At 45.1% G+C, this 14,540-nt stretch overlaps 1 protein-coding gene across 4 annotated transcripts in view; it reads left to right on the top strand.

Moving 5' to 3' along the window:
• Positions 1–14,350, top strand: part of LOC129853379 (BICD family-like cargo adapter 1) — a 67,305-nt gene extending 52,955 nt beyond the window's left edge. Inside the window, exons 4-12 of one of the 4 annotated variants that reach the window (XR_008759120.1) lie at positions 3,035–3,046; positions 4,039–4,185; positions 4,417–4,596; positions 4,904–5,122; positions 6,992–7,135; positions 7,297–7,427; positions 7,626–7,746; positions 8,615–8,727; positions 9,027–9,064. Coding sequence is in view for 3 of the 4 variants with exons in the window: in XM_055919351.1 (XP_055775326.1) it covers positions 3,035–3,046; positions 4,039–4,185; positions 4,417–4,596; positions 4,904–5,122; positions 6,992–7,135; positions 7,297–7,427; positions 7,626–7,746; positions 9,027–9,212 (1,140 nt within the window). In the remaining variant the exon portion in view is untranslated. Of the gene's footprint in view, positions 1–3,034; positions 3,047–4,038; positions 4,186–4,416; positions 4,597–4,903; positions 5,123–6,991; positions 7,136–7,296; positions 7,428–7,625; positions 7,747–8,614; positions 8,728–9,026 lie in introns of all 4 variants that reach the window. The other 3 variants (XM_055919353.1, XM_055919351.1, XM_055919352.1) reach the window with 3 other exon arrangements.
• Positions 14,351–14,540: the final 190 nt, after the last annotated feature.

The following is a 14,540-nucleotide window of genomic DNA, read 5'->3' as shown; positions in this document are numbered from 1 at the left end:
GAGGCTACAGGCTGAGGCGAGACTAGAGAGGCTACAGGCTGAGGCGAGACTAGAGAGCCTACAGGCTGAGGCGAGACTAGAGAGCCTACAGGCTGAGGTGAGACTAGAGAGCCTACAGGCTGGGGTGAGACTAGAGAGCCTACAGGCTGGGGTGAGACTAGAGAGCCTACAGGCTGAGGCGAGACTAGGGAGCCTACAGGCTGAGGCGAGACTAGAGAGCCTACAGGCTGGGGCGAGACTAGAGAGCCTGCAGGCTGAGGTGAGAGACTAGAGAACCTACAAGCTGAGGTGAGAGACTAGAGAGCCTACAGGCTCAGGTGAGACTAAAGAGCCTACAGGCTGGGGTGAGACTAGAGAGCCTACAGGCTGGGGTGAGACTAGAGAGTCTACAGGCTGAGGCGAGACTAGAGAGCCTACAGGCTGAGGCGAGACTAGAGAGCCTACAGGCTGAGGTGAGACTAGAGAGCCTATAGGCTGAGGTGAGAGATTAGAGAGCCTACAGGCTCAGGTGAGACTAGAGAGCCTACAGGCTGAGGTGAGACTGGAGAGCCTACAGGCTGGGTTGAGACTAGAGAGCCTACAGGCTGAGGTGAGACTAGAGAGCCTACAGGCTGAGGTGAGACTAGAGAGCCTACAGGCTGAGGTGAGACTAGAGATCCTACAGGCTGAGGCGAGACTAGAGAGCCTACAGGCTGAGGTGAGATTAGAGAGCCTACAGGCTCAGGTGAGACTAGAGAGCCTACAGGCTCAGGTGAGACTAGAGAGCCTACAGGCGCAGGTGAGACTAGAGAGCCTACAAGCGCAGGTGAGACTAGAGAGCCTACAGGCTCAGGTGAGACTAGAGAGCCTACAGGCTCAGGTGAGACTAGAGAGCCTGTGAGACTAGAGGGCCTACAGGCTCAGGTGAGACTAGAGAGCCTACAGGCTGAGGCGATACTAGAGAGGCTACAGGCTGAGGCGAGACTAGAGAGCCTACAGGCTGAGGCGAGACTAGAGAGCCTACAGGCTGAGGTGAGACTAGAGAGCCTACAGGCTGGGGTGAGTCTAGAGTGCCTACAGGCTGGGGTGAGACTAGAGAGCCTACAGGCTGAGGCGAGACTAGGGAGCCTACAGGCTGAGGCGAGACTAGAGAGCCTACAGGCTGGGGCGAGACTAGAGAGCCTGCAGGCTGAGGTGAGAGACTAGAGAACCTACAAGCTGAGGTGAGAGACTAGAGAGCCTACAGGCTCAGGTGAGACTAAAGAGCATACAGGCTGGGGTGAGACTAGAGAGCCTACAGGCTGGGGTGAGACTAGAGAGTCTACAGGCTGAGGCGAGACTAGAGAGCCTACAGGCTGAGGCGAGACTAGAGAGCCTACAGGCTGAGGCGAGACTAGAGAGCCTACAGGCTGAGGTGAGACTAGAGAGCCTATAGGCTGAGGTGAGAGATTAGAGAGCCTACAGGCTCAGGTGAGACTAGAGAGCCTACAGGCTGAGGTGAGACTGGAGAGCCTACAGGCTGGGTTGAGACTAGAGAGCCTACAGGCTGAGGTGAGACTAGAGAGCCTACAGGCTGAGGTGAGACTAGAGAGCCTACAGGCTGAGGTGAGACTAGAGAGCCTACAGGCTGAGGCGAGACTAGAGAGCCTACAGGCTGAGGTGAGATTAGAGAGCCTACAGGCTCAGGGGAGACTAGAGAGCCTACAGGCTGAGGTGAGACTAGAGAGCCTACAGGCTGAGGTGAGACTAGAGAGCCTACAGGCTGAGGTGAGACTAGAGAGCCTACAGGCTGAGGTGAGACTAGAGAGCCTACAGGCTGAGGTGAGACTAGAGAGCCTACAGGCTGAGGCGAGACTAGAGAGCCTACAGGCTGAGGTGAGACTAGAGAGCCTACAGGCTGGGGTGAGTCTAGAGTGCCTACAGGCTGGGGTGAGACTAGAGAGCCTACAGGCTGAGGCGAGACTAGGGAGCCTACAGGCTGAGGCGAGACTAGAGAGCCTACAGGCTGGGGCGAGACTAGAGAGCCTGCAGGCTGAGGTGAGAGACTAGAGAACCTACAAGCTGAGGTGAGAGACTAGAGAGCCTACAGGCTCAGGTGAGACTAAAGAGCATACAGGCTGGGGTGAGACTAGAGAGCCTACAGGCTGGGGTGAGACTAGAGAGTCTACAGGCTGAGGCGAGACTAGAGAGCCTACAGGCTGAGGCGAGACTAGAGAGCCTACAGGCTGAGGCGAGACTAGAGAGCCTACAGGCTGAGGTGAGACTAGAGAGCCTATAGGCTGAGGTGAGAGATTAGAGAGCCTACAGGCTCAGGTGAGACTAGAGAGCCTACAGGCTGAGGTGAGACTGGAGAGCCTACAGGCTGGGTTGAGACTAGAGAGCCTACAGGCTGAGGTGAGACTAGAGAGCCTACAGGCTGAGGTGAGACTAGAGAGCCTACAGGCTGAGGTGAGACTAGAGAGCCTACAGGCTGAGGCGAGACTAGAGAGCCTACAGGCTGAGGTGAGATTAGAGAGCCTACAGGCTCAGGGGAGACTAGAGAGCCTACAGGCTGAGGTGAGACTAGAGAGCCTACAGGCTGAGGTGAGACTAGAGAGCCTACAGGCTGAGGTGAGACTAGAGAGCCTACAGGCTGAGGTGAGACTAGAGAGCCTACAGGCTGAGGTGAGACTAGAGAGCCTACAGGCTGAGGTGAGACTAGAGAGCCTACAGGCTGAGGTGAGACTAGAGAGCCTACAGGCTGAGGTGAGACTAGAGAGCCTACAGGCTGAGGTGAGACTAGAGAGCCTACAGGCTGAGGCGAGACTAGAGAGCCTACAGGCTGGGGTGAGATTAGAGAGCCTACAGGCTCAGGTGAGACTAGAGAGCCTACAGGCTGAGGTGAGACTAGAGAGCCTACAGGCTGAGGTGAGACTAGAGAGCCTAATAAAGGTTTAAAAAATAAGTTAACAAATATTACCCTATCAGTTTTTCCTCCTTTTCTATCAATCATTCAATTTCTCCGTGTTCCCCTCCTCTAATACCGTGACTGACTCCTTCCTCTTTACTGGAGCAGCAAGGGCTAGAAGTGAGTGGTTATATTGGTTTGTCTGCATGCTGCATGTCGCATGTGTGTACATGTCCCACTGTACTGCTATGGAGCATGAGATACTGTATGTTTCTGTCTGTGAAACATTTATCAGGAGAATACACAGTAATATCTGTAATGTATAATGTCAGCCATCTAGCTTAGGGTCATAGAATGATAACATTACAGATATATTAGACCTCTGCCTCCTCTTTAAAAGTAGGTCTTATTGGAGAGGAGTAACCCTCACTGCAGAGACTGCACTTTAATTGAGGGAAAAAGCTACCGCTCTATATTTAGCTCAGATATACTGCAATGTCTGGGTGTTCCCAGGGTTCCAACGGGTTTTCTTCATTTAAAGTGACAAGGATGGATCAGTCCTGCTAGACAGAGAAAATCACAGCAATGTCAACCAAAATATCTGAAGGGCACACGAAGAACATGAATCTACAAAGAAGTCCACATGGTGGCAAAGAAGTCCACATACTGCGCTGTAAAGTAGGTTACCAGATGTAGGCCAAAGCATGGATGGGGGATAATGAGAAAGAACAAGAACTGACATTTGTTTAATGGATTAAGCTGCTCAGGCTGCCACCGAACATATTACAAACAACTCTCCTTATATCACTAGAAATGTGCAGTGTTTGTGCAATGTTAGCCTTCAGTCCGAGGCCACTTTATAGACTGATGAAGCAATAAACTGTTATCAGGTCCATTTGGACTATCAGCTTACCACGGAGACATTCCTGTAAATGAGGGTGGCAGAAACCTCCTACGCCTATGCTAGGCAACAAAAAAATTGGGACCAGGGGGAGTACTTTAATCTTCTGGAACATTTGAACTCCTAAGAGTCAGTCAGGAGAGAAACAGATTTATAGAGGCTAACACTGAGTGCAGATAGCTACCAAAACAAAACAAAACAACATCTTCACTGTCCTAGGTTCCCATAGCACAATGTGTAACTTGGCTATTGGGGTTGTGTATCTTGTCAGATTAAGATGCTGTCGGAGCGTAAGAGAGAGCTGGAGCGTCGGGTTAACGCTGTGCTAGAGGAAAACGAGCTACTTCAGAACACTGTTGACGACCTGAGGGAAAGAACGCTAGTGCTGGAAAAACATCACCACGAGAAGGACTTACAGGTACAATCTCTGTCGCTCTTTGTACAGTGCCAAGATATTCCTGTATTATGTGTGAACGTGTATATGGGTTTATAGACATGTTCTGTATTTGTGTGTGTCTGAGTGTGTTATGTTGATCTGTATGGTATCAGTGCTCTGTGTTGACCACTGTGTTGACCACTGTGATGACTACTATGTTGACCACTGTGTTGTCTACTGTTTGTTGTCCACTGTATTGCTATGTGTGTCCAGTTACGGCAGAGCCAGCTGGAGCTCCAGGAGGTCCGGGTGTCCCACAGACATCTGAGTGCCCGCTTTGAGGAGCTCACAGAGGAGAGAAGTCTACAAGGCCTCAGCCCACACCCTGCCAGCCTACTCTGTGAGATAGAACAGAGCATGGAGCAAGAGGAGCAGGAACAGGAGAGGGAGCAGGTACACGCATGCACAAGCACAGACACACATACACACGCTCACGCTCACGCGCACGCGCGCACACACGCACACACACACACACACACACACACACACACACACACACACACACACACACACACACACACACACACACACACACACACACACACACACACACACACACACACACACACACACACACACACACACACACACACTGCTTTGTGAGATAGAGTGACATACAGAGAGTCCTAGATATGATATCAGTGATTCATAGTGTATTATAAACAGTCTTTGCTAAGCTGCTCTCCCTCTCTGTCTCTAGCTTCGTCTCCAGCTGTGGGAGGCCTACTGCCAGGTGCGCTCGCTCGTCTCCCACCTGCGGGGCAACGACATCACAGACTCAGCCCTGTCCACTGACTCCTCCATGGACGAGTCCTCAGAGACATACTCAGCCAAGGACGTTCCCATAGGGAGCCTGCATGCCAGTCTACTGGAGCTACGCAGACTCACACAGAACCTGCTAGACGGCAACGAGTCCACGGTACTGACCGTCACACACAGATATACATTGTAGAATAATAGTGAAGACATCAAAACTATGAAATAACACATTTTATATTTGAGATTTTTCAAAGTAGCCACCCTTTGCCTTGATGACAGCTTTGCACACTCTTGGCATTCACTCAACCAACTTCATGAGGTAGTCACCTGAAATGCCTTTCAATTAACAGGCGTGCCTTGTTAAAAGGTAATTTGTGGAATTTCTTTCCTTTTTAATGCGTTTGAGCCAATCAGTTGTGTTGTGACAAGGTAGGTTTGGTATACAGAAGATAGCCCTATTTGGTAAAAGACCAAGTCCATATTATGGCAAGAACAGCTTAAATAAGCAAAGAGAAATGACCAAAAGTCCATCATTACTTTAAGACATGAAGGTCAGTCAATGCGGAAATGTTTGTGCAGTCGCAAAAACCATCAAGCAGTATGATGAAACTGGCTCTCATGAGGACCGCCACAGGAAAGGAAGGCCCAGCGTTACCTCTGCTGCAGAGGATAAGTTCATTAGAGTTACCAGCCTCAGAAATCGGCAATTAACTGCACCTCAGATTGCACCTCAGATTGTTCAAGTAACAGACACATCTCAACATCAACTGTTCAGAGGAGACTGCGTGAATCAGGCCTTAATGGTCGAATTGCTGCAAAGAAACCACTACCAATAATAAGAAGAGAATTGCTTAGGCCAAGAAACACGAGCAATGGACATTAGACCAGTGGAAATCTGTCCTTTGGTCTGATGAGTCCAAATGTGAGATTATTGTTTCCAACCACCATGTCTTTGTGAGACGCAGAGTAAGTGAACGGATGATCTCTGCATGTGTGGTTCCCACCGTGAAGCATGGAGGGGATGTGATGGTGTGGGGGTGCTTTGCTGGTGATTTATTTAGAATTCAAGGCACACTTAACCAGCATGGCTACCACAGCATTCTCCAGCGATACACCAACCCAATCTGGTTTGCGCTTAGTGGGACTATCATTTTTTTTTCAACAGGACAATGACCCAAAACACACCTCCAGGCTGTGTATGGGCTAATTGACCAAGAAGGAGAGTGATTGAGTGCTGCATCAGAAGAACTGGCCTCCACAATCACCCGACCTTAACCCAATTGTGATTGTTTGGAATGAGTTGGACTGCAGAGTGAAGGAAAAGCAGCCAACAAGTGCTCAGCATATGTGGGAACTCCTTCAAGACTGTTGGAAAAGCATTCCAGGTGACTACATCATGAAGCTGGTTGTGAGAATGCAAAGCTGTCATCAAGGCTACTTTGAAGAATCTAAGAAATAAAATATATTTTGATTTGTTCAACACTTTTTTGGTTACTACATGATTCCATATGTGTTATTTCATAGTTTTGATGTCTTAACTATTATTCTACAATGTAGAAAATAGTCAAAATAAAGAAAAACCCTTGAATGAGTAGGTGTTCTAAAACGTTTGACCGGTAGTGTATATATGTTTAAATATATATATATATATATATATATATATATATATCCATTGATTCTTGAAGAATATAACTTATAGATGATGCCTCATGAGCTTAGTTCAACTGTCACACTCCATGAGAACCTAAAATATAAGATTGTTTTTCTCCAGTGAATGTAAACAAACTCTGTATAGCCTCATAACATGATTAAAACAATGAGTAGGTGTGTCCAAACTTTTGACTGGTACTGTACATATGAAAATACTGACCAGATATACTAAACTGATATTTAGTTCCTCCATGCATCCAATAAAGAGTGTGCGATATTCAGTACACACTCAAAACAACTCCAAATGAATTGAGTTGAGTTTGACCTGAATTCACAATATAATGAGTCTATGTGTGTTGTTGTGGTTGTGTGTGAGCAGGGTTCTCGCCGTAGTGACGAGGAGGCTCTTGAAGACCAGGTTCGAAAGCTTGGGGAAGAGGTGAGAGGAATGAGAGAGCTGTACGAAGCAGAGCAGGATAGAACACGGAACAGCCAAGAAGAGGTTCTACAACTCCATAATCAGGTACTACTGCACACAGAGCTTTATCATCGCTGTTGTTCTCCAACAAGATCACTTCAGCACAGCTTTGTAATTCAAGCTAGACATAGATGGGATTTCTTACTCACGAGGTTGACAATGTGTCTGATGAGTGTCTCCTATGTCATTCCTCCCCTGTCCTGAAGATGGCGATGCTCTCTGTGGAGATGTGCTCCGTACAGGAGGAGAGTGAGCGTATGAGGGCAATGTCTGAAGCACAAGACCCCAGTGAACAGCTCCAAAGTGCTATACGAGACCGAGATGATGCTATTTCCAAGTAAGACCATAAAACATAGCACATTTTTGGGGCACAACTACATTGTATGTTTGTCCTGTATGTAATAGGCTAGCATATAACAACAATTAGTTGTTTTACAGTCATCTCCCGAATAAGCATAAGCATTCAGCATAATGAGAGCATAGAAACTAGAGAGGTGCTGTTTATCTCTAAGCTGTGTGTCTGTCTGCCTAACAGGAAAAAAGCAGTGGAGATGGAGCTGGCCAAGTGTAAGATAGATATCATGTCTCTGAACAGCCAGCTCCTGGACGCCATCCAGCAGAAGCTTAACCTATCACAGCAGCTGGAGGCCTGGCAGGTGGGTCAGAGGTCAGGGTTCATGAGGGGGCACACTAGACCACTCATAGTATGAGTAATTTAATTTTAATTTTTGGATTATTTAAAACACAATTCAGCCACACATGTGGATACACTGTATTTAAAATAATGGAGGATAACACAATAAAGTTGAACAACTTATTTCCATTGTAGTCCGCTGACTTATTTCCATTGTAGTCCGCTGACTTATTTCCATTGTAGTCCGCTGACTTATTTCCATTGTAGTCCGCTGACTTATTTCCATTGTAGTCCGCTGACTTATTTCCATTGTTGTCCTCTGGTTGTTACTGAATGGACTGTCAAACTGAATGGACTGTCAAACTGAATGGACTGTCAAACTGAATGGACTGTGAAACTGATAGATAAAGTAACAAATACAATAGGAATGTGTATCTGACAGCTCATATGTGTACGAATAACAAAACGTATATGAATGTTCACACAGCAATTATCATTCTTAATGTGTACTGTATTTATTCATTAAATAAGAGTATACTGGTGGACTGAAATTCACAGTTGTAGGTTTAGGTGAAAATGTGTATATGGTGATCTTTTCCGCACCACATCCTGTCCTCTCCTCTAACGTTCCACTGTCCAAAGCGTGTGTATGTGTTAACATGTACGATACTGTACGTACCCTGAGTTGCCAATTTACACGAGTGTCTGAAGTACTAATTCACTCCTCAATGAGTTTCAATCTTGGGTTTTCATTGAACATACTGCAAACAATTAAGCAAGTTGGGCTAGTAGCTATCTAACTAAATTGAGGACTCAGTGTATTACTTTCCCTTCCCTCCCTCCCTCACCCGTAACTAGCAGCTCTTTCCTCTCTCTTTCCCTGGCTGCAGTTTGCCTCCTCAGGGCTCTTTACTGTGTGGCTCTTGTGGTTTCTGATCTAGTGGCCTTTCTCAGCTTCCGTACCACCTTTTCTCCCCTGTGGTACCCCCCTTCTGCATTAGAGGTGAGGTGTGCCATCTCACCCTGGTTCTGTCCGGTGCGACTCTTCCATGCCACGCTGAGCCATTCCATGCCATGGCCTGCTGACTCAACAGAAATGCGCTCACCCATTCTAAGCCATTTGATCACCCAAAACCACCCACTTCCATGCCAATCTGTCACACCATCCTCCTGCCTCCTGTTTCTCTTCTCTAAAACCCCCTGTGCTCTTTAACATCCCCTCACATTCATTTTACCTATCTATCACTCCTGTGCTCACCCTCTCTCGCTGTCACTCATTAATTCTGTCTTTCTCTCTCTTAGGATGATATGCACAGTATGATTGATCAGCAGCTTATGGAAAAGCACCAGGAGGAGTGGAGGGTGACCCCTTACACCCTCGCTGGGCCCTCTGGGGGTCGCGGGGGCCCCTCCGGCCAGTCCTCCAGACGAGCCAGTCGTCTCTCCGATGGAGACAAGAGGCTCTTTTCCTTCTTCAAAAAGAACTGAGTGCCTCTGGACTGGCCCAAGTGAACACGAGAGAAAATAACAAGAAAAAGAGATGGAGAAAGAGTAAAGGTAAAGCCAAAGACAAAGGGTAGTGATACAGACTGTCAGACAGGGGGGCTAAAGAGGTTCAGAGGTCATTTGCACTTTATCTGTCCCATCACGCCCTTCCTTACAGACCCGTAGAGAATGAATGAGTAGCACTGTAAGACACCCCCAGAGGCCTTGGCTACAATCCCATAAACACCCATTGGGCTTACATGAACAGGGTTACATATATTACCTCCAAAGAGGTCAGTTCCCCAGTAGTGCCTCCCAGCGACTTTACCCCACTGCCAAAACTCCAGACTGGGACTGCATGCATACAGTAGGGCTGACTCCTGTGTGCTGTCACAGGCCAAGGAGTCTGGGGAGAGGGTGTTCAATATGGGACTCACCAAGGCCTTGGAGTGGAAAGATTGGGACGGTGGGGCAGGGATCTGGGTAAGGGCGAGAAGGAGAAGGACCAGCCTCTGGGTGGGAAGCAGCATTGTTACAGCTAACTCAGACATGTTCTCAGGTTTATTCATGTGTTCAGGGATTTACAAAGAGGCCTTATTCCCAATCAATACAGTCCAATAGATGGATTTCATTCAATTGGTATGCACTTCACAATTATGATCATGCCAATGCATTGGTTAATATTGTTAAAGGTAGCTCTAACACAACACACCAAAATCACAGAACTTTTGCATTCACAAAAATAAGACAGAAGTGTAAAAGTCCAGATCAAGCCACAGGAAATCCATAAACATATCACTTGTCTTTATGTATATTGATCATAAGTTTACCTCAGATCGTACTCAATACTGGCTGAGCAACCACGGCATGACAAAGTGACACTTACATTTACCAAGCACTGAATGTATGAAAACCAGACAAAGTGAGTATGGGTCTATCTCAGGTCCATGGGCATTTCTACACAGGCCTCTTGTCAGTCTCTGACATCTAAATAAACCTCTAGGCAGCTGTCGTTAGTTGCAGCCTCTATCCAGGTGGACTTCTACAGTTAGAATGTCACGTTTAGCATACATTTGACATACAGAAAGTGATAAGAAAACTGTATTTTCAAACATTGTCTGTACAATGGCCATGTATCTTCCTCCTAGCTGACCAAATCCTCACAACTGTTTACATTAGTCTAGGTTGAGAAAGGGGAAGTCAAAGCGGTTTCTCAGTACGTCTGCAGTGCCTAACTTTGGCAAGTCAAAGGCATCCATATTGTGCGATAGTTAACTGTCAAATGACCATTCATTGGAACACAAAGTAACCTACTCAGTCAGCTACCACCAATCGAGTTCCACAGGAAAACCTATTGACAGGGCCTACAGAGTGCTTTAGTTATAGTCAGTAATATAGACAGTCTACTGCCATTCCCATTGCTTCAAAGCTTATGATAGTGGACACTTTATTTCCTAGTTTTTGGGCTTCCATTCAGGCCAGTCATACAGAATCTGTGACTCCATATTTGTAGAGTGTGTGTAGATAAATGTGATGCATCTGAAGTCTCATGGCGCGTTTGAGAACGAGACTGGCACGGTCCTCTGACCTCTATGTGTGTATTGGAGGTCATATCTCAAGCACCTGAGCAAACCTATGCAGATGTCTTCTCGCCATCTCAATTGGTTAGGTTGTTGATTAGGATAAACCCAAAGAATGGTTATTTTTAAAGAGTTGAGAGTAGGTTGGGATGAAATCAATGGATTTATAAAGGCATACAATGAAAATGTACTCTTTCTTTTTAGAATGATACTTTCATTGTCCCTGTAGTTTTGTTTTGTGTTTTGAGTGTTTACATACAAATTGAGATCTCTGTGGAAAGGGAGAGGAGGGGTGAAGATTGTAGATTCTAAGTTCTTCATGTGACTGTTCAGTTCTGTCCAAGCAATAAGTCATTCTAACTTTCACGCAAATCACAGAATGTTGTTGAAGATAGAGTTATGCTCTTGTATCACAAGTTAGGATTCTGTAAATCAGTCGACCAATGTTTGAATCAAGTGTTCTCCAGCCAGGCTACAAAAACAAAGTCATTACCAGTTTGCTTCTAACAGGGGTTCTGGGTAGTACTGACATTTTCTACAAAGTAGGATTTGCTTCCATAGCCTTCACTCCAGCCCACAGTTACACTCTTAGATAAAAGGGTTCCAAAAGGGTTCAGCTGTCCCCATAGGAGAACCCTTTTGGTTCCAGGTAGAACCCTTTTGGGTTCCATGTTGAACCATTTTCACAGAGGGTTTGACATGGAACCCAACAGGGTTCTACAAAGGGTTCACCTACTGGGACAGCCAATAACCCTTTAAGGTTCTAGATAGAACCTTTCCTAAGAGTGTAAAGGAACGGGTTCTGCCTATTTGTCTGTAGTCTAAGCAGCTGTGTTGTTGTATTGATCTGAGGGAATGGTTAAGGGGGTCTAACACCAGTAGCTGGTCAGCTCGGAAAGGCACTAACTGGCGACATTATTATATTGGGCAGGAAGCCAACCCCACACAGCTAGACTGCAGCCTCAGAACAGAGGGATGAGAAGTATATTCTGCAGGCCAAGCTAGAGGTTGGTTGAACATGGAAGGAGCATTTACCTATATTACGAACGGGATCAAACAACACTTACCATGACCAGAATGTTAGTTATCATATCCTTGTCTTCTTGAACTCAGCCTCATGGCCTGTTGGCACCAGGTGTTCCTGGACATGGCCTCTGGTCTAAAAGTTTGGCCATTCTGTTCATTCAGGGGGTTGGGGGGGTCGGTTCAAGCTCTGGCCTGTAATTTACATCCATGCATTTGTTTATTCAGTTTAATGTTGTGTACTCTTCATGTATATGTTATGTCCAAAATTACTGTCAATTGTATTGCTTCCATTTCCCATTTGAAAACTATTTTTAAAGCCTGTCTCCTGTCCTCAATTTTATTACCCGTTAACCATCCTGGATGCTGAAGGAAGAGATGTTCTGTTGCGTTGCGTGTTTGTGTGTGTGTGTGTTTGTGTGTGTGTGTGTGTGTGTGTGTGTGTTTTGGAAAAAGCAGACATTCCATGGTGTGTCATCTGCTTGTCCTTATGGGCCCTGTTCTTTGGAATTTCACTTGGTCTCAGTGTGTGTGTGTGTGTGTCTTTTTACAATCACCAATGACAAACATTGTTTGGGTTGCCTGGAACCTTCAAAATAGGTAATTGACCATGAATTTGGGCAATCTGTGGAAGGTCTTGGTATACATTATTTTTGCATCAGTAGCCCCATTCCTCCCTGACTCACCACTATAGACATAGGGTAAGAAACATAGCTTCATGTCAACCTCACTAGTGAACAATCATCAATAATTACATTTTTGCAATTTATCCTTCATAAATAAATGTGGTACTGAACTTAACAAGGTCCCCCTCTCTCTCCTGACACATTCAATATGTTCCTGTAATGGTAAGGGACAATATACCCTGCCCCAGTCAATTGAATATGGATAATGCACACTGTCATGACACTGAAAGGCAATATCCCAGAACACAAGTGAACTTAGTATCAATGACATTCAGTTTGAAATGTTAAGTGAGAATGAACAAAAGATAAATTACATAAAGCTATATGACTTGACACAGGTTACATATGTGTAAGTGTGGATGTATATTACAGTTCAAAAGTTTGGGGTCACTTAGAAATATCCTTGTTTTTGAAAGAAAAGCAAATTTTTTGTTCATTAAAATAACATCAAATTGATCAGAAATACAGTGTAGACATTGTTAATGTTGTAAATGACTATTGTAGCTGGAAACGGCAGATTTTTAATGGAATATCCACATAGGCGTACAGAGGCCCATCATCAGCAACCATCACTCCTGTGTTCCAACAGCATGTTGTGTTAGCTAATCCAAGTATATCGTTTGAAAATGCTAATTGATCATTAGAAAACCCTTTTGTAATTATGTTAGCACAGCTGAAAACTGTTGTCCTGATCCGCAAAACACCAGTCTCAAAGTCAACAGTGAAGAGGTGACTCCGGGAATGCTGGCCTTCTAGCCAGAGTTGCAAAGGAAAAGCCATATCTCAGACTGGCCAATAAAAATAAAAGATTAAGATGGGCAAAAGAACACAGGCACTGGACAGAGGAGCCATGCCTAGAAGGCCAGCATCCCGGAGTCGCCTCTTCACTGTTGACGTTGAGACTGGTGTTTTGCGGGTACTATTTAATGAAGCTGCCAGGTGAGGACTTGTGAGGCGTCTGTTTCTCAAACTAGACACTCTAATGTTCTTGTCCTCTTGCTCAGTTGTGCCACCGGGTCCTTCCACTCCTCTTTCTATTCTGGTTTGAGCCAGTTTGCTCTGTTCTGTGAAGGGAGATCTTCAGTTTCTTGGCAATTTCTCGCATGGAATAGCCTTCATTTCTCAGAACAAGAATAGACTGACGAGTTTCAGAAGAAAGTTATTTGTTTCTGGCCATTATGAGCCAGTAATCGAACCCACAAATGCTGATGCTCAACTAGTCTAAAGAAGGCCAGTTTTATTGCTTCTTTAATCATAACAGTTTTCAGCTGCGCTAACATAATTGCAAAAGGGTTTTCTATTGATCGGTTAGCCTTTTAAAATGATAAACTTAGATTAGCTAACACAACGTGCCATTGGAACACAGGAGTGATGGTTGCTGATAATGGGCCTCTGTACGCCTATGTAGATATTCCATTAAAATCAGCCGTTTTCAGCTACAATAGTCATTTACAACATTAACAATGTCTACACTGTATTTCTGATTCTAATGGACAAAAACAAGGAAATGTCTAAGTGACCCCAAACTTTTGAACAGTAGTGTGTATGTATTTACACATTATGAATATGCATACTCATTCAAATTTTGTACATATGACATGACAAACAAATTTTTCCTATATTGATGACACTTTCATAACGAGGTACATAATATTTATGATGGAAGAAATGTGTGGTTTGGTTTTATATTCATAGCAAATTACTATTTTTAGTAATGGGGAAAAAATATCCAAATATTGTAAATGAGAAGTGATTTTTCTATAAATTTTCCAAGGTTAAGTGTACTCAATGAATGTGATTCTATATGTGGAGGCCACTGTGAAAAAATAAACTGGGGACAGAAATAAAGAAACTGTCTTGGTAGTGTTCTTACTTTGGCTCCACTCCATGTATGGAGAAAAAGCCCTTGTCTTCTATGGACAAAACTCCATTTATCAGGCCACTTACAGTCAAAATAAATGAATGCTCTACACTGAGTTCATATAGTTTCATTGTGGTCAACAACAAAGAAAACAACAGCTTTATAGAAGATATTTAAGTTG

This window comes from Salvelinus fontinalis, chromosome 4 (assembly GCF_029448725.1).
Source record: "Salvelinus fontinalis isolate EN_2023a chromosome 4, ASM2944872v1, whole genome shotgun sequence".
NCBI lineage: Eukaryota > Metazoa > Chordata > Actinopteri > Salmoniformes > Salmonidae > Salvelinus > Salvelinus fontinalis.
Note: the sequence above shows the minus strand (reverse complement) of the source record. Positions and strands in the feature narration are given on the sequence as shown.